This window comes from Alexandromys fortis, unplaced genomic scaffold, assembly GCF_014885135.2.
Source record: "Alexandromys fortis isolate MF-2015 unplaced genomic scaffold, M_Fortis_MF-2015_v1.1 scaffold_3, whole genome shotgun sequence".
NCBI classification, from domain to species: domain Eukaryota; kingdom Metazoa; phylum Chordata; class Mammalia; order Rodentia; family Cricetidae; genus Alexandromys; species Alexandromys fortis.
Window position 1 is genome coordinate 8,514,789 of NW_026067909.1, and position 19,391 is coordinate 8,534,179.

A 19,391-nucleotide genomic window follows, 5' to 3' on the forward strand; every position below is an offset into this window, starting at 1 on the left:
AAGCTACTGCCGTATGGTCTGTTTTCGGAGATTTCAAAAACAACGCTCACTTTGAGGCTAAAGTAAGTTCTCCTTGGCTTGGCAGGGGCACCTCACCTAGGGTCTCAAAGGACTTCGATAGGAAATATACCCAGTCCAGGACTGAAAACCATACTTCCATATCACACCACGTTCTTGGTGACATTCACACCGTCACTATCACAGGGACCAGGGGTGAGAGACTCACCTCTGATTCAGTCAGCTGTCTTCCCCCCAAACCAAGACTTCTGATGATTACAGCTCATTTTCCTATAGTGAGGGGGAGGGGTGTGCCTGCTGTAACCTGTCCACCTCAACCAGTGTCTAGTGATCAGCCTGTGGACAGGACAGAGCTGGCTGGTTTGCTTGACCACCCATTGGAACCACTCCTGAGCTCCCACGGTGTCTCAGAGACACCAAGGGGGTGGGGAGTGGCTTGCAGCTCAGTGTACTCATTCAGGACGCCGTGAAGAGACAGGCTTAAGGCCAGGGGTTCTTAAATGTGTTTACTGAATTTTTGTTATTGTTGCTGTTAATGAAAACTAGCAGGTTCTTAGGGGTGTTTCCATAATGATGACAGAGCGATCTGCCTGGTGGTTATGCAGAGGAAAAGGTGACAGTCACTGGCCTTCAAGGCTCAGTAATTCCCACCTCTCTGGTCTCTGCCCTGTAGTCTGGTCCTGAGTACTGTGCTTGAGGGAAGCCTCCAACACAAGATGGAGTTTGACTACCCTAAAACCACAATACTGAGAGTAAGCTCAAGATGGACACTTGGTGTGTTGAATGGGCAAAGATGGCGCCCCCACCAGCTGCCTCACCCTAGAGCCACTCAGGAAGTACCAGCCCGGTGGGGTTTGAACCAGGTGATGAACACCCGAAAAACAACAAGCTATAGCTCAGAATGCTGTCTCAGGCAGCTAGGCTTGACTTGAATTGATATGGCCAGCTAGAGGTCATCCTGGCCTGCCCTAGTCAGGAGAAGCCCAACTGGTGATCCTTGGTCTCTGTTCAAGCCCTTGACCACAAGTCACTAAATAATAAAACAGTTTAGCGATGCATTGTAGCAGTCCGTCCTGCAGCAGGAGACCAGTAAAATCCCAGAGGTAGGGCACAAGACTGGTACTTCCTCCTGACTCTACTGCTCTCTGTAAAGCTACGGTTTGTCTAACCAACCCACAGGTCACAAGGGATTATTTCCCATCTTTATACATTTATTTTTCTTTTTCTCTTTCTTTCTTTTTTTTTTTTTTTTTTTTTTTTTTTTTTTTTTTTTTTTTTTTTTTTTTTTTTTTTTTTTTTTTTTTTTTTTTGGTTTTTCGAGACAGGGTTTCTCTGTGGTTTTGGAGCCTGTCCTGGCACTAGCTCTTGTAGACCAGGCTGGCCGCGAACTCACAGAGATCCGCCTGTCTCTGCCTCCCAAGTGCTGGGATTAAAGGCATGCGCCACCACTGCCCGGCTACATTTCTTTTTCTTGTCTTACTATGCTAGTCAAAAACATCTAACTTTAAGCATCCTTTTCTGTTGTTTTGGTTTGGTTTGTTTTGGTTTGGTTTTATTGATACAAGGTTTCTCTGTGTAGCCCCAGATGTCCTGGAACCCACTCACTCTGAAGACTCAGGATCCATCAGCCTCCTGCCTCCCCACTGCAAGTGTGAGGAATGCTGGAATTAAAGGCATGCACCACCACCCCACAGCGTCCTTTTCTTGATCCTAACTTTGGGGAGGGGAGGTGATATTAGTAGATATATGTTACTATACTAAAGAGATTTCTTGTAGTGTATGTGAACTAGGACTCCAATCCCAGCAGTGGGTCATTGATCTCTATAAATCTAGCATCCAAGTGGCCTCCTTACAGTAATGAACACCCCACTGTTTGCTAGATTAGTAAGTTAGATACAAAATATGTCTATCTTCCAAAGCCCATGGCCAGATGAAAATAGGAAGGGTAACACTGTCTCACTAATTATATGAATGAGTAACAGTTCCTGTGCACAAAGACAGAAAGGGTGCTGGTGTTTCCAGAGTTTTGTGTTTCTAGAGGTATTCCTGAACTGTTTGTGAGCAGTAACGGACATAACAAATGTAAAAACACGCTATATTCCTCACTCAGTCTTATTATGTTGTACCTAGATTAGATATTTTTTGGATTCTTCATTGGGGAGGGGGGTGGCGAGACAAGGTTTCTTTATGTAGCCCTAGCTGTCCCAGAGCTCACTTTGTAGACCAGCTGGCCTCGAACTCACAGAGATTAGCCTGCCTCTGCCTCCCCAGTGTTGGGATTAAAGGTGTGGGCACTTCCTCCGGTTCATTAAATGATTTTTTTAACTTCTTTTTGTAAGTGGGTTTTGTTTTATTTTGGTTTGGTTTTTGGTTTTGTTTTGTTTTACACAGTCTGCTTAGTGTAATGGGGCAAAACTTTGTTGTCGGGGCTAGGGCCCTGAAGGAAAGAGCTAGAAAAGGGCTGGGCTAAAAAAGCACCTCCAAAACGGAACAAGGTGGGCAAGAGGGGCGGGACGCGGAGGGCGGGGCGGCTGGATAATGGGAGGGTCGTATCGACTCAACCCAGACGCAAAGGACGGCGCGCGGGGTCCTTACCGCGTGTGTGGGCGGTTCTGGAGGAGCGTTCCTTCAGTGAGGCTACAGCCTCAGAATACGCGCATTTTCTGGCTCCGGCATGCTGCTTCGTCCCCGGCGGCTAACCTCGTTCTCACCGCCGTCGCCAGCTAGCCCCGACGCCGAGCTGCGGCCGACCGGGGACGTCCGGGTGACTACGTCTGATGCCTTCGCCCCTACTCCGGGCGCGATGGCGGAGCCTGGTTCTCCCAAGGCTCCCGTGTCCCCGGGTTCGGCGCAGCGCACTCCCTGGAGTGCCCGAGAGACGGAGCTACTTCTGGGCACCCTGCTGCAGCCGGCCATGTGGCGCTCACTACTGCTCGACCGCCGGCAGGCTCTGCCCACCTACCGCCGCGTGTCGGCCGCGCTGGCCCGGCAGCAAGTTAAGCGCACTCCGGCTCAGTGCCGCCGCCGCTACAAGTTTCTCAAGGACAAACTCCGAGACTCCCACGGCCAGCCGTCCGGACCCTACGACGACCAGATCCGCCAGCTCATGGGGCTGCTGGGCGACGATGGGCATCGGCGAACCCGCCGTCGCCCTGCGGGGCCTGGACGTCCCCAGCGCCGCGGCCGCTCAACCCTCGCGGTGTTAGCGCCCGCACCTACAGCAGTCGAGCCAGGTAGGAGCACCTGGTGCGGGCTGGAATGGGCTGGTTCTAGCGGGGGTGGGGGTGGAACCCGGAGGTAAGGTTACACACGGACCACTAGCGGGACCACGCGTTTCTTTCGTAGGGGCTACGCAGCAGGTGACTGCGGAAGACGCGGACCCCGCGTCCGCGCTCAGGTTCAGTTCCTCCACTACGAAGTCTGCAGATTCCCGCCGCATCACTAGCTCCCCTGCCCCTACGGCCCTCGGCACTCTGGCTGCTGAGCCCGGCCGGGCCCTCGGATCCTCCCCGCCACCAACCCTCAACTATGACACGGAGGAACCAAATGAGTCTCCTGGCCTTCCCCAGGATCGTGCGGTCCCGCAAGTTGCACCGCAGTCTCTAAACAGCGCTCTGCTGCAGGCCTTGACGCACTTGGGCGACATCTCGACAGTTCTGGGCCCTCTGCGCGACCAATTGGCGACCCTGAACCAGCACGTGGAGCAACTGCGAGGTTCCTTCGACCAAACAGTTTCCCTGGCTGTGGGCTTCATTCTGGGCAGTGCAGCCTCCGAGCGGGGCATCCTTGGCGACCTGCGCCAATAAAGCTTGTCAGTTCTCCCCTTCAGAGCCGACCCCCAGTCTACCTTGACCCCAATTAGTATCCCTACCCCAACCTAGCTTATTAAAATAAAGATTGTGTTTTGTACTTAATCCTGTGAATGAGTCTGGGTTTCACTGTCACGTCTAAGTAAGAATGGACCCCTACGGATATGAGGATACTAGGACGTTAAGGGAAAGGCTAAGCAGCCCCACTCCCCAGAATCGTGCAGGCGTTTCGGTGAAGGGTTGTGTGGGATGCTGCACAGTTGTTGCTCGTTGGGTTACCAGTGTTCTCAAGGTGCGGGACTCTGCCCACCAGGAGCACTGGTTAGCAGCGAGTGAAGCGGGGGGGGGCGGGGGGGCAGGCTGGACGTGTAGAACGTCCCTACAATTCTACCATCTTGAGCCAAACTCAGTTTGAATACAAGCTGTACTCCAGCCCTTGTTAACGGGGATCGATAGTCAAGAGCACAGCTCCGGGGGAAGATTCTCGGAGTGTCTGGTCCTTAAGAGAGGCGGCTTGGCTTGCAACCCACAGCCTAGCTTCTCGGCTAGAATTTTCTAATTTTAATTGAAATGCCTAGGTCCTCCGAGACTAGAGTCCGAGTGGGGGAGGGTTGGACCGCAGTTAGAAAAGGATGTAGCTGTAAGCGCTTCACTAGCATGACAATGCCTCCTCCGACTGCGACCGTTTTACAAATTCTGGGTCCATCCGGCCACACTGAGAGCCCCAGGACTGCTGCAGTCTTGCTGAAGGGAAGTCCTGAGGAGTTTGTTCAGGTGGTCCCAAGGTCTTCAGTCCCTTCAAAGACTGGGAATGGACCTTATGCACGGACTGTTGGTTTGGATCTACAGCCAGGTACTGGGCCTCCTCGTGTGAGAGACCAATTTGGGGAGGACCCCGCTCAATATTGAGATAAAAAGTCTCAGCCGGGCGGTGGTGGTGCGCGCCTTTAATCCTACCACTCGGGCCTACCGAGTGAGTTCTAGGACAGCCAAGGCTACACGGAGAAACCTTGTCTCAGAAAAACAAAAAAGTTCGGCCCTTCAAATTACCTCCCCTGCACATACATACGTGGGAGGTCAGAGCCACAGAAACCCCGTCTCAAAAAAATAAAACATGGGATAAAACCGGACTCGTTGAACATAGCGGACAATGAGGACTACTGAGAACTCAAGAACAATGGCACTGGATTTTGATCCTACTGCACGTACTGGCTTTGTGGGCGCCTAGGCAGTTTGGATGCTCACCTTACTAGACCTGGATGGAGGTGGGTGGTCCTTGGACTTTTCACAGGGCAGGGAACCCTGATTGCTCTTCGGGCTGATGAGGGAGGAGGACTTGATTGGGGGGGGGGGGGGGAAAGGGGGGGGGGGGGCGGGGAGAAGGCAGAAATCTTTAATACATTAATTAATTAATTAAAAAAAAAGAAAAGAGACCAAAAAAAAAAAGAAACTCCATGAAAAACAAAATAAAAAAGTTCCTGAATCTTTAAGGATGCACTCACCCTGCAAATTACCAGCCCAGACATACACCTGGGAGGTCAGCAGAGCCACAGGATGTAGACACTGGAGGTGGGGGCCTCAGGTACAGCCCAGGTGCTTCTACAACTCTAAAAGATTGTATTTCTCTTATCGGGGGTTGGGGGGGATGACAACGTCTTTAATCCAAGCACTCAGAAGGTAGAGGGAATTGAATCTCTTGAGTCCAAGGCCAGTCAATAGTGAGTTCAGGACTACACAGAGAAACCCTGTCTCGATAGATAATAAAATATGTCTGTCTGTCTATCTATCTATCTATCTATCTATCTATCTATCTAATTGTATTTACCAGCAAGTGTACCCACAGTAACCTTAGTTCTGAAGAAGCTGTTCCCTGGACCTGAGGTAGACTCACCTGACGGTCTGGCTGAACTAGCTACTTGTGAGCCTGAGGAGACCTAGGAACTGGCTCTGTCTTCAAACTTGAGGAATAAGTTTTGTCTGTTTTTAATGGCCTTAGAGAGATGAAAAGTTTTGGGTTTTGTTACTAATACTTTAGCTGACCTGACCTGGGTTTTTGGGTTTTTGTTTTGAAGCAGAATCTCACTATGTTAACCTGTCTGGCCTTGAGCTCCCGGTGTAGACCAAGCTGACCACTCCTGCCTCTGGAGTGTTGATATTAAAGCTGTGAATTGCCACTCTTAGCCCAGTAGTTTATTTTCTTTTTTCTTTCTTTTCAAGAGAGGGTTTCTCTGTGTAGTCCTAGATGTCCCGAAGCTTGGTCTGCAGACAGGCTGGCCTCAAACTCACAGAGATCTGCCGGTTTTTATCTCCCACATGCTAGAATTAAAGGCGTGCACCACCACCACCACCTGGCCTGGTTTCTTAAGTCTTTAAACTTAGTTGTCCCCATCCCATTGGGTGTGAGGTTCACACCTGGTTTTACAACTGATGGAGTTACGGAAATGCCCTTGTCATGAGTGAGTGTTTTGTTTTCCCCCTCATCCCAGTGGACTGTGCTTCCTGCTTAGAGTTCTGTGCTGTAGCCTGTCAGTATGGTGTCTCTACAAGGCAGACCTGCTCCTTTGGGCAGCCTTCCCATTTTCTGAGCCTGGTCTCAGAAACTCGGTCTCCCAGCTCAGTTAGTGAGTACCTGACTACTGCTACCCTGAGCTGGGAGCGGGCTTCCGTAAGAAATTGCGGTGGGCCTTTGGGTAACGCCCTCTACCACTGGGCTGTCCTCGAGACAAAGGTTTTGTATATGAGCCCCCCACTGTGAGGACCAGGCTTCCCGCTTCTTCACTGGACAGCCTGTGTGGACAGGATGCTGTGAGGGAACCAGCATCCTGATGCTTCCTCAAATTTATGCCTAATATATGATCTGTAAAGTCAGCTCTTCGAGTGGCTTAGTACAGTGTTGATAAATGAATATTTATATGCGGACAACCTTATCAGTTTGGGGCTCTTTATCCCAGGAGTAGGCGGCTCTGTGGCTTTTATGATATTTTTGTTTTGTTTTTGCTGTGATGGAAATAAGAGGCCAGGCCTTGTCCATGCTGGGTGAGGGTCTACAACAGAGCTGTGTTCCTACCTCTGTTCTTCTTAAAATTTAGCAAATGTAAATGATGAACAGCTCTTGTAAGCAAGCACTGAGCCCTCAGCTCCAGCCCTAACACCACCGATGCATAGATAAATCCTTTCCAGTTTCGAGTTCATAATCCCCCATCTCCTGGTTCTTGTCTCTCTAAATTAATGCTTGATCTACACATGCTTTTCTGAATTATGTCAGGTAAACAATGTCCCACAAGTTTTTTTGTTGTTGTTGTTGGTGGTGGTGGTATTTACTTGTTTGTTTCATTGATTTTTTTTTTGAGACGGGGTTTCTCTGTAACAGCCCCCGCTATCGTGGAACTCTCTCTGCAGGCAAGGTTGACCTCAAATTTACAGAGATCCTCTTGCCTCTATCACCAAGTGCTGAGATTAAAGGTGTGCACCACCATGCCCAGCAAATTGTTTTTATCTTATGAATCCTCAAATCCCTTCACAGACTTGGGACTATTGACTTTACTAACCAAGACATTGACCTATCGGAAAAGAACACATCTTTGGGTTTTGGAAACCCTCTTTGTATGACTTCGGAGGTTCAAAGATTGCCTTTTCCCCACAGCTCTTCCTCCAACATCCTAAAGCTGTCCAGTCAGTCACTGGCTGGTCTTGCTCACCTGATGCCCACTGCGGGGCTGTCTGATTCTTGGTCACCTGCTGGCATTTCTTAGCATCATCACCATGCCTGGTAAATCTAGCTTCATCTTCTGTTTGACGGAGAATAACCATGCCAGCTCATGGCTGTTCCCAGGCCTTGGGCATCACAATCCTTTCCCTTGATGGTCAGCCTGATTTCAGCCAGTCACACACACGTGAGCAGTTGCTCTTCCACGGGAGTTTTCTGCTAAGTGAAGAGTCTAGTTACTTCCTTCCTGTTCAGGCTAAACTGCAACACTGTGGTTCCATTCTCCTGCTTCTCTATGATGCCCGTGCCAATCTGAAGGAGAGTTTTACTCTCATTGGTTCCTCTGTGACCATCAACCCCCGTTTACTGGTTGTATCATTTCTCACTAATGTTCAGTTGCCTACATGGCTGTCACTGCAGGTCCTGCTTCTAACTGGGGCTTGGTGAGGCATCTGACGAGGCCCAAGCTCCTATCCCTCTCTGGTCCTGTGCTTTTGATTCTCTGTGGTGCTTCCTGTCCCCCCCCCCTCCCCGGCCCATAGCTAGCTGCTCTAGTTTCCTGAGTGCACAGGCCCCTCCCTCAACCTTGAGGCAGTGTGTCCCTTGGCACCATATGTGACTATCCTGGGATATGCTACCTACACTTAAGTGACTTCTTTTTTTAATTTTTTTTTTTAAAGACAGGGCTTCACTGTGTAACAGCCCTGACTGTCTTGAAATTTATTTTGTAGACCTCGAACTCACAGATATCTGTCCACCTCTGTTTCTGGTGTGCTGGGGTTAAAGGAGTGCGCTACTATGTCTGGCAACTTAAGTGAGTTCTTAAAAACAGATCTCTTTTCTCCTGGTCTGGAACCACTAACATCATCTCTGTCATTCATTTCCAGTACAAGGTCTTGAACTTTTGTGTTTAAAAGTGTGCTGTCTCAGTCCTTGATGACTTTCTCATAGCACTGGTGAACCCAGTACCCTTCGCTTAGCAGTATTCCTGGGGTTGTAGAATGTTCTAGAACTCACCTGAGCCCTTGGAATCTGGCCAGTATAACCACAGAACTGAATTTTATTTCATTTGAGACAAGGTCTTACTGTGTACCTTAGGCTGTCCTTGAACTCACAGAGATCTGCCTGCCTCTGCCTCCTGAGTGTTGGGACTGCAGGTATGCGCCACCAAAACCATGTTAAACGGAATTTTTGATTTCCTTTAATTCAAGACACTACCAGCCGCAAGTGCCTCGGGGGTCATAATTCTATTCCTATCTGTGCTGGGTGCACTTTCTATTTAAATTTGTCCCAGTACAAAATTCTATTCCCTCCAGCACAGGTTACAACCCTGGGGGCGCTAAAGTTGGCACAAAGAGGCACTGGCCAGGGCTCTTTGCTCAGTCATCTATCTGAGAGCAGCTCCCAACCAACCCTTAAGGACCAAATTCACCTTCAGCACCCACTCCTGCTATTTATTATCTTTGAGGAGCATCTCAAGAGCCAGTCAAGGTGACGCTACTGTCATGCTATGAACACGGCATCTTAACGGACTGCCCATGAGAGGAGGGGTTCTCTGTACAGTAAGAGAGTCATGAGCATGCCATCCTGGAAGTCACACACTCAAAGGTCACATGGCAAGAGACATTAAGGGCTTCTAAATCACCAGCATTAAGAGGGGTTGGTGAGCTGTTTGGAAGCCTGGGGCCAGCAAAGACTGAGCTTTCTGTGCAAGGTCCTTTCTGTCCTAGCACTGGTGAAGCTAGTGATGCCCGGGCCAAGCCTGATGCAAGGCGGAAACAAGCCCCCTCCCGGGAGATGGCGCTCTAATCTTCTGAGTACCAGCAGGGGGCCGCCTGCCCACAGCGTTCATAACAAGCTCAATCAGCAGCTGCAGCCTTCCTCTCAGTTACTCTCCTGCTGGGACCGGGCCTTCCCACACGCCACGAAGCTTCCTAGTGAGGAGGGGGCGTTTTTTCAAACTTGGCCTCAGCTTCACCACATTCTCTTCTCACCGAGCCCTTCTGAGAGCCGTGGTGAACCACAGGCGGTGGGCTAAACCGAAGCAAGCCCCTTCCTAAACATACAGCAAAAAGCACTCTGTCCTGGGAGCAGCTACTTCCGAAAGGCGCTCAGAGGTTCGGACCGAAGGCAGCCTCTCCCTAGATGCGCAGGAGGACTCAACCTTCGGAGAACCTAGAAACTTCCATTTACCAGGAGGTCTTTCCCAAGGTTGGCCAAGTTAGGACATAATTGATGCCCACGCAGCCCCCACACTCAGCCTTCCGCTCTCCACTAAAGGCATGCGGGTTTGGGGCAAGGGGTAAGGAGGGTCTGGAGAGCCAACAAGGATGAGTGTGGGGCTGTGATTAGCATAGAAGGCCAATAGGGAGGAAATGAGGGATGGTACGAGGTAGAGGGTCGGTAGAGAAAAGATGGGGGAAGAAAGGGTTAGAAAGTCTGGGGGCGGAGGGGGGGGGAGCAGAGTGTAGAAAGGCGGGGGTGGTCACGTGAGTGAAGGAGTGGGCTGGCTGGGTCAAGGGCCCCTGGTGTGAAGGCTGTAATTCCGGATCTTCTTGATCCTGGTTAGCGCTTGAACTTGAGGCTCGCCCTATGCTCCCTGGAATCAATGCGCCGTTTTTGGAGGAGTGCTGGGGCGGGTTCCTGGGCCTGGAGACTGCACCGCGTCTACCGGGGTAGCGCTTTCTCTAGAAGGGCTTTAAGAGCAAGAAGGTGAAGGGGAGACACCCGGGACTAGCGCGGGTTACTCAGAAGAGGAGTTGCCTGCAGGAGCGATTGGGGAGGGGAGTGGAGAGACTTAAATCCGGAGATTGGTTCCGGAAAGAAGGGAACCACCCCCACCCGGCTTAAAAGCTTCAAAAGAGAAAGTACGTGGTTCTGCTTCTGGGAGGTTAGTCAGGCAGAACCGTGAAGAGATAGCAGAGGTGTGTGTGTGTATGTGTGTGTGTGTGTGTGTGTGCACGCGCGCGTGCGTGCTGTGCCTGGTTTGTGTGGCGCTGGGGATCAAACTTAGGCATGCTAGGTAAACCCTCTGCCAACCGAGTTACATCCCCAGCTTCAAACAAACAATCATTTTCTATGTACCTGTATGTTCTAGAATATCTGCCCTGCACAGCGCCCTATGGAAGTCAGAAGACAACTTTATGGACAAGGTTATCTCCTCTTGGGTTTGAGGGTGGAACTCAGGTTGCTAAACTTCTGTGGCAAGCTGGTTCACCCAATGAGCCATCCTGCCAGCTCTGTTTTGTTTTGTTTTTGTGTTTTTGAAACAAGGTATCTCTACTAAGCCCGCCTGTCTTGAAACTTCTTCAAAAGTCCTGCCTGCTGGGATTCCAAACATGAGCCGTGTGTGGCTTTGTATCTGGGTTTTTATGGGAGTCGTGTCCGCCCCCGTGCCCCCCCCCCCGTGTTCACCCCCCCCCCCCGCCCGTTTTCCCAGTTTCAGTTGTCAGCTTATTGTAGTTGTTTCCCTGAAAGCGCAGCTTTCACGCTTGCTTCTTCTTATCTGACGGCTCTGAGCCTGGACCTTCGAGGTGATTACAAAGAACTAGACAAAGGTGTTTTTGGTTGCCAGGGTTCCCAAAACAAAACCCCACACCCACAGATTGGATGCCTCCACACAGTCCTAGTTCCCCAAGGCCACTCTGTGGCTGCCTGACAGACGCTCTCTGTGTGTCTTCTATGGCCTTGATTCTCTCTGGTTGCCCAGCTGTTTCCCTCTGGTGAAGACTCTGGTTAAATTGATTCTAGCAGACCCAAAACGTCTTTCAACTTTAATGACCACCTGAAGGCCCTATCTTGAGGTGCAGCTATAGTAGGAACTGGGGCTTCATGGTAGCAGTTTTTGGGCAACACCATTTTGTCCAGACTAGGGCCCTGTAGGCTGTCTACTGTTTCTGAGGACAGCTTCTTAGGAAAAGAAGGCTTAGAATCCCTGGCAGCACTCCTGCCTAGGTGACCTCTGTGGGGCTAGTGCACCCTGCTGGAAGATGCTTAGTGTGGTGGCTCAGCGGGTAAAGGGCTTGCCTCCAACGCTAGGTCCCACTTAGTGGCAAGAGAGAACCACCTCCCTCCAGTTGTCCCCTGACTTCTACAGGTATGTGTCACTTCCTTCCCCAAAATAAATAAATAAAGCGATTTTTTTTTTTTAGTTTTTCGAGACAGGGTTTCTCTGTAGCTTTGGAGCCTGTCCTGGCACTAGCTCTTGTAGACCAGGCTGGCCTCGAACTCACAGAGATCCGCCTGCCTCTGCCTCCCGAGTGCTGGGATTAAAGGCGTGCGCCACCACCGCCCAGCAGAAAATAATGCGATTTTTAAAAATCGGGAAAAAAAATGCTGTACAAAAGGCAGAGTGCCAACGCTCGTGAGAATAAAAAAATTAGGAAACATCAAAACAACAGAGGGCTGGGCATTGGGCAGGCATATCTGTGGGTCTGAGCCAAGCCAGGTCTTCATTAGCAAGCTCCATACCGGACAAGACTACACAGTGAGTCCCTGTCTCAAAAATTAGTTATTAACTAATTAATTAAAAACAGGAAAGGTAGAACTTATGATGTGGGAAACCGTGATGGTGGTTCACACCTAGAATCCCAGTCTTTAGACAGTGTCGTGGGCTATAAACCTACACAGGAAGCAGAAGAGGTTGAATGTGGTAGCGCAGGCCTCGAATCCTGTCTACTCAGGTGTGAGGCAGGTATATTTCTGTGAGTTCAGAGCCAGCCTTGTCTGCATAGAAAGTCCAAAGCCAGTTAGGGTTATATAGTAAGACTTTATTTCAAAACAATAGAAAAGAAAAAAATGGAAAGAAAGACATGAAATGAAGGGGCTGGAGAGATGACTAAGTGGTTGAGAGTACCTGCTCTTCTTGTGGAGGACCTGGGTTGGTTCCCAGCACCCACATGTTGGCTCGTGACCATCCATAGATACTCATGTGGTGCACATATGTATATATATGCAGGCAAAACACTCAAGCACATAAGATAAGTAAATCTAAAAAGCTGGGCAGTAGTGTCACATGCCTTTAATCCCAGCACTTAGGAGGCAAAAGCAGACAGATCTGAGTTCGAGGCCAGTCTGGTTTACAGAGAAGCTCCAGGACAGTCAGGGTTATACAGGTAAACCTTGTCTCAAAAAAAAAAAAAATCAAGGGCTGGAAGCACTGACTGCTCTTCCAGAGGTCCAGAGTTCAATTTCTAGCAACCACATGGTGACTCACAACTGTCTGTAATGAGATCTGGTGCCCTCTTCTGGCCTTCAGGTGTACATGCAGGCAGAACACTATATGTAATAAATCAAAAACAAACAAACAAAAATCCAACACACAAACCTGAGAAATGAAATGACTTACAAATGTTGGAATCATGTCATAAAATATGCAGTTAGCGCCACCTGTAGAGGAGTACACCTAGAATCCCAACCTTCAGGAGGCTGAGGCAGAAGGATTACCTTGAGTTCAAGGCCAGTCTGAATGCCCATCATCCCCCAACAGTGCAGCTGCTTCAGGATTATAATACTTAGTACTGAGCTTCTACCAGGCCCAGAATAAAAACCGGGAAATAGCCCGGTGGTGGTGGTGGTGGCGCACACCGTTAAGCCCAACAGTTGAGTGGCAGAGGCAGGCAGAACTGTAGGTTTGAGGCCAGCCTGGTCTACAGAGTGAGTTTCAGGGCAGTCAGGGCTACACAGAGAATCCCTGTCTCAAAACAAAAAAGACAAAACAAACAAGCGAACAAAAACCAAAAATCCCGGGAAACAGTAAATGTTACTTTTCCCTTTAGCCGTCTTTGCTAGCAACAACCTTCCAGACGAAACTGAGTCGCTCGGAACCAGACATGGACTACGGGACATGCAGGAGGCCGACACCAGAGAACACAGCCATTAGCAGCAGCAAAAGTCATGGAGGGCGGCTTTATTTTTTCAGTGCCACCTCTGAACTCTCTACTGTGTATTGCCTTGGTGGCTTCCATTCCTTAGCAGCTTGTGTAGATTTGGAGCATTCTTTTCGACAGTTGCACTGATTGGCTCATTATTAAACAAGTGGGTGATTGCCACAGGGCAGTCATTCTTGAATCAGCGGGGGCTGCAACCCCCTCCTTCCCCACTCCCCCCCCATACACTGGATACCTTGGCTACAGATGTTTCTGAGCCTTGTCCGTGTGGACATAGGAAGAGCACTGTAGGATGCATTAAACAAAACTGTCTGAACAAAACAAAAGGAAACCTTGGGTCCCTTGGTCATCGGGGCTGAGTATCTCTGGACTCTGCTTCACACGAAGCACTGGGTGACTGTTTGTTAGTACTGCGTGTGATGCCGGAACAGGGATGGGCAGCTGATGAGAATTTGGCCTTTGGGCCATTCCATCCCCTTCATCTGCTCACCACCTGCAGGCCCCAAGCCATGGTAGCCCTTGTGAACTAGGAAACATGCCCTATGTGCATGGTATTTAAGCCTGTGGACCCAGTGTTCCCTCCTCGACCCTAGGATTGAACAAGGAGCCCTACACCATTGCCTCTCAACCCACAGCACCCGGTGCAGACTTAGTACTTTGGGGGGATGTCTTTGGAGCCTGTCCTGGAACTAGCTCTGTAGACCAGGCTGGTCTCGAACTCACAAAGATCCGCCTGCCTCTGCCTCCTGAGTGCTGGGATTAAAGGCGTGCGCCACCATTGCCCGGCTGGGGGGATGTCTTTTAACCCCATTCATTTTTAGGGTCCCTAGAATGGGTAAAAAGTGCAGGTGAGTGGGCCAACATCAGGTTGAGCTGGGCTGGGTTCTCACTCCTACTCTGGGCTTGTTGATTTCTACAGATAAACATGGTTTCAGAATCATCAAATGAAACAAAAGTCCAACTCAGGACTCCCCTCTGAATGCACCCTTCTGGGGACTTCAGCATGCAGCATGACTTTCTCCCTCTTTCTCCCTGTCTCCCACCCTGGAACATGACTCACAGCTACCACACCTGTGAGGACTCTTGCCCTGGCTTTCATGATGCTCCTGACTCCTCCTGGGAGTTCCGTCAAGTGGGTCAAGTCCCCAGGCCTCTGCCTGTACATCCCACCTCCCAGACCCTGGCAGCCAGGGACACACACTGGGATCAGCTTTGTCTCTGGGTCTCTGGGTTTGTGCACTATGCCCATGACAAAGTGTGTCTTTTGAGGAAGCACTTTATTCTATGCCTTTCCACTGGCAGAGTTCACAAATCATGCCTGGTAGATGTTCCTTTTGTTTTGTTTTGTTTTTTTTGTTTTTCGAGACAGGGTTTCTCTGTAGCTTTGGAGCCTGTCCTGAGCTAACTCTTGTAGACCAGGCTGGTCTCAAACTCACAGAGATCCGCCTGCCTCTGCCTCCCAAGTGCTGGGATTAAAGGCATGCGCCACCATCGCCCGGTTTAGATGTTCATTTTTTACATTCCTGGTACGGTAGCCTCATCCTGTACGTCGTGGTATGAACGCTCCCATTCCATGGATGGGACCTCAGGCCTACCTAAAATATGAGGGAATTTATGACCGAATAAATTTGTTTGTTTATTTTTTTAACTGATCATCCTCCCCCCCTCCCCACCTCACAAGGTGTAGCCCTGGCCCTCCTGGAACTCACTCTGTAGACTAGGCTGTCCCCAGACTCACAGAGATCCACCTGTCTCTGCCTCCTGAGTGCTGGGATTAAAGGTGTGTGCCACCACCACTTGCCATTTTTATTTCATTTGCTTTGGTGTTTTGCCTGCATGTGTGTCTGTATGAGGTCACTGAATCCCTTGCAACTGGAGTTACAGACAGTTGTGAGCCGCTATGTGGGTGCTGGGAACTGAACCTGGGTCCTTTGGAAAAGCAGTCAGTGCTCTTAAACACTGAGCCATCTCTCCAGCCTCGGTTTTTTTTTTTAATAGTTTGTTTTATTTTATTTTTTCTGTGCTTTGTTGTGTCTGTGGAAGGGTGTTGGATCCTCTGGAACTGGAGTTACAGACACCAGTGAGTTACTATGTAGGTGCTGGGAACTGAACTTGGGTCCTCTGGAAGAACAACCAGTGCTCCTAACCACTGAGCCCCTTTACATATGGTTGTGAGCCACCATGTGGTTGCTGGAAATTGAACTCAGGACCTTTGGAAGAGCAGGCAATGCTCTTAACCTTTGAGCCATCTCTCCAGCCCCAGTGTTATTGTTTTTTTTCCAAGACAGAGTTTCCTGTGTAGTCCTGGCTGTCCTGAAACTCACACTGTACACCAGGCTAACTTTAAACTTAGTACTAAGATCAAAGGCATGAACCTCCATGTCCAGCTCAGTTGAAGGTTTTTTTTAAATATTTATTTATTTATTATATATACAATGTTCTGTCTGTATGCCTGACGGCCAGAAGAGGGCGCCAGACCCCTTTACAGATGGTTTTGAGCCACCATGTGGTTGCTGAGAATTGAACTCAGGACCTTTGGAAGAGCAGGCAATGCTCTTAACCTCTGAGCCATCTCTCCAACCCCAGCTGAAGAAGTTTTTAAACTATTCTTTCACTGAAAGAGTGAATTTGTAAGTAATTGATAGGTGAGTACACGGAGTCATAAACCAGGTGTGGGCTTGTTATGTGTAAAGTTTGTGTGTGTGTTTGTGTGTGTGTGTGTGTGTGTGTGGTCTTGCTTTTTGAGACAGGATCTCTCTATACTCCTGCCTGTCCTGGAACTTTCTATATAGACCAGGTTAGCCTAGAACTCAGAGGTCCTCCTGTCTGCCTCCCGAGTGCTGGCATTAAAGGTATGCACTCCCAGACCTCCCTCTGTGTGAAGCTTTTTACCATAATCCACAAGGATAATTTACTCAATAAAAACTGTTGGCAAAACTGGTTTTCCTACTGAAAAAAATAAAAATTATCAGCCTCACGGTTAATAAAAAACTGTGGAAGGAAATGCGGGTGATGTGTTTTTCAGCTTGGCCTTGAGTCTGAAAGCCCTCTAGTGAGGTCCTAGCCAGTGGCCATGGTAGCATCAGCAACCATGAGTACATTGACCGAGGACCAGCAGCTTCCTGTAGGGCATGGGGGGTGCGGTACCAACTCGTGATAATGTGTACTGGTCTAAGGTGAACTTCCCCTTGCCTGTCCGATACTGAGGGTCTGCACAGCGGCAGCTGGGATGTAAGTTACTGAAACACAAAACACGCAACAGGGGACACTCATTCCCCTGACCCTGCTCAGTCACTCAGCCTTTAGGAAGATAAGGTCGACCTTCCTGAGTCATGCCCACATGCACCACAGGTTATAGTGAAAGAGGAAATAGAAACCTGTTCTAAGGTTCTGCATTCTCAGAAAGCCAACCTTGAACCGTGGAGCACTTAGACTTCCCCTTCTCGGTGTTCACGCTGTGGGAATGTTTACAGTGAGCCCCTGATTATATATAATCTACCCCGAGATGTACAATGACTAGTGTCTAACCAAAGCCCCTGAGGACTGTGGGAGCTGGAGATAGCTGATTATAGATAGGTCTGCAGGTCAGTGAAGGTGCTGTCCATGATTTGACAGTTTGCTTATTGTACTAACCAAGGACTCAGTCCTGAGTGCCACCACAGTCCCCTATACCCTTCCCTCGGTGGGTAAGGACTTGCAAGTTGGGCACGTTGTGGACCAATCAGTTTGAGCTAGCTGTTCTCCCCGTAGCAGACTGACCCGGAAACTACAGTTGATCTCTCTGGGCCCAGCAGGCTCCAAGCGAGCAGTGAGGCAGAGAGCTTGGGTTCTTGCGACTGTGGCTTTCTTCACAGCCTCCACAAAGAAGCAGTCACCGGACAGTCCACCATGCTGGGACAAGTGACTCCTATAGGCTTCTGACCTGTTTTCTGCCTCACTGCTCTTCCCTTGTGAGCCCCTCTCGTGGACTTCGTGGCATTGGTGGCCCCGGGGGTTTGAGCCACATTGTCTTTGCTCCATGGAGCTCTTGGTTTCCCCAGATCTGCAGTGCTCCCATAGGCAGGCTGGATCCTGGCACTTCCCCCTTCCATAGTCATTACACTCAGGGCTTGTCCAACCAGACCCTGCTGCAGCTGCTGACACTCCTCCCTCTCCCCCCCCCCCCCATCACACCTCCTACTGGGCAGCTAGTGGCTGGGCACAGAAGCAAGGAACTTTCCTCTGGGAATCCCTTCAATACTTCCTCTCCTCTTTCCCTTCCCCATACTCAGGCAGTGGCCCAGAAGGGGAGATGCCCATTGGTGACATCTAGAAGAGGTTAAGGGACAGGTAAGGCACAGCCTGGGGTGGATAGTGGGCCGTGCTGCTGGACAGAGCCAGTATCTTGCTGGGCCCAATGTGGGCTAACAGGATGAAGGACCCACACCCTCTGGGACCAGTGACTCAAGCTGCAAAGGCCTCGAGGACTCAGCAGCGCAGTTCATGGAGGCTTATGCTCCTCCTTCATAAAAACCTGCCCTAGACTCACAAGTTTTCCAACCCTGGGTTCTACCATTCCTGTTCCCTCACTGAGCAAGTTCCCAAGAGTCCAGCCCTCTAAAGAGTGAGCCAGCGTGTGCCAGCCCCTGAGGAACCAGAGAATCCCTCATCTCCTCATGGTTGTACATTTTGATCAGATCTCCCAGTCTGTTCCCTTGATGCCGCATCCTGTGATGCGGGACTCCCAGTATCCCTCCCACCAATGTGACATCATCCAGTGTGACTCCCCCAGTGATGTCCATCTTCCCTATGTGATACCCCTCACGTCCCTCCCCTAGTGTGACACTCCCATGTGGTATTGTAATGCCCACCCCTTGCTGTGATACCTCCAGCTGTAATACCCCCATGTGATACCTCTGATAGCCCTCCCTCGATAAGACACTTTCGGTGTGGCACCGGTGATGTCGCTCCCTACAGCGAACACCCCACACCAGTGTCATGGCAAGAAAGAAGAGTGTAGCAGAGCAGTTTGGTCCAAAAGTTTTATTTTTGTCAGCTTTCCTGATTTTTATTTTCTCTCAGTTCTGGAAATTGAACCCGAGACCTCTTCACCCATCAATGGAAAGCATTCTGCCACTGAGTGGCACTTAGCCTCAGCCTGAACGTCAGCTAAAAAAAAAAAAAACACCCATCCTTTTATAAAGTCTATTAAAGTGACAGCACAGACTGGACCCAGCGCCCAGTGAACCCTCAGCCGGCCCCTTTACCTCCTCCAACATCAGACCCACGCTCACCCCCTACTGTGAAAACGTGTTCGTACACTGAGTTCACACCTGTAAGGAAAATTTCCAAGATCAAGCCCTGAGCCCACCCACCCCTCTAAGGCCCCCAGAACCCAAGATTGCCAAAGCACAAACTCCTCAAACAGTTCTGCCTCCGTTGCTGTTCTAACACTTTCTGTAAGACCTGGGATCAGTCGGATCTGCCCCAGAGTTCCCCCACCCAGCACAAATCCTCTGATTTTAAACCTGACTGGTCCCTGAGATCTGCTTTTGTGGTGCCAGCACTGTTCCCTCGAAGACGCAGGAAAGGCAGGGCGGCTCTTCTTCTCTTACAGTGCCCAGGAGCGGACAGGAAAGCGCCCAGCCCCGGGTCCAGTGGGAGGGAAGCAGAAGTCGCCTGATCAGGAAGCAGGTCTAAGGCTATCCTTCTGGCGGGGAAGATCTCACTGCTCCATTTTCCCATGCGCTATACCTCTTTAGACAAGATCCACAAAGAAGTATATGCATAGGAAAAAGGAACAGCCAGCGAGTCCGTGCTGGCAATTCTTTCATACTTGCAGGTAGCGGCAACCACCAGAAGGGCCGGTCTCCTGCAAAAGACAACCAGAAATAGCTTAGGACTGAGGCCAGGGTCAGCAGGTGCTGCCGTCCTGTGGGTATAATAGAGGAGCCCAGCGAAGCCCAGGTTGTGTCCCCAGAGGCAAACGGG

At 50.0% G+C, this 19,391-nt stretch overlaps 1 protein-coding gene across 1 annotated transcript; it reads left to right on the forward strand.

The window, feature by feature from the left end:
• Nucleotides 1–2,611: 2,611 nt before the first annotated feature.
• Nucleotides 2,612–3,824, forward strand: Utf1 (undifferentiated embryonic cell transcription factor 1). Its single transcript, XM_050137847.1, has 2 exons — nt 2,612–3,251; nt 3,364–3,824. Exons 1-2 carry the CDS (start codon nt 2,693–2,695, stop codon nt 3,822–3,824), a joined length of 1,020 nt encoding a protein of 339 aa, XP_049993804.1. The 5' UTR covers nt 2,612–2,692.
• The last annotated feature ends 15,567 nt before the right edge of the window (nt 3,825–19,391 follow it).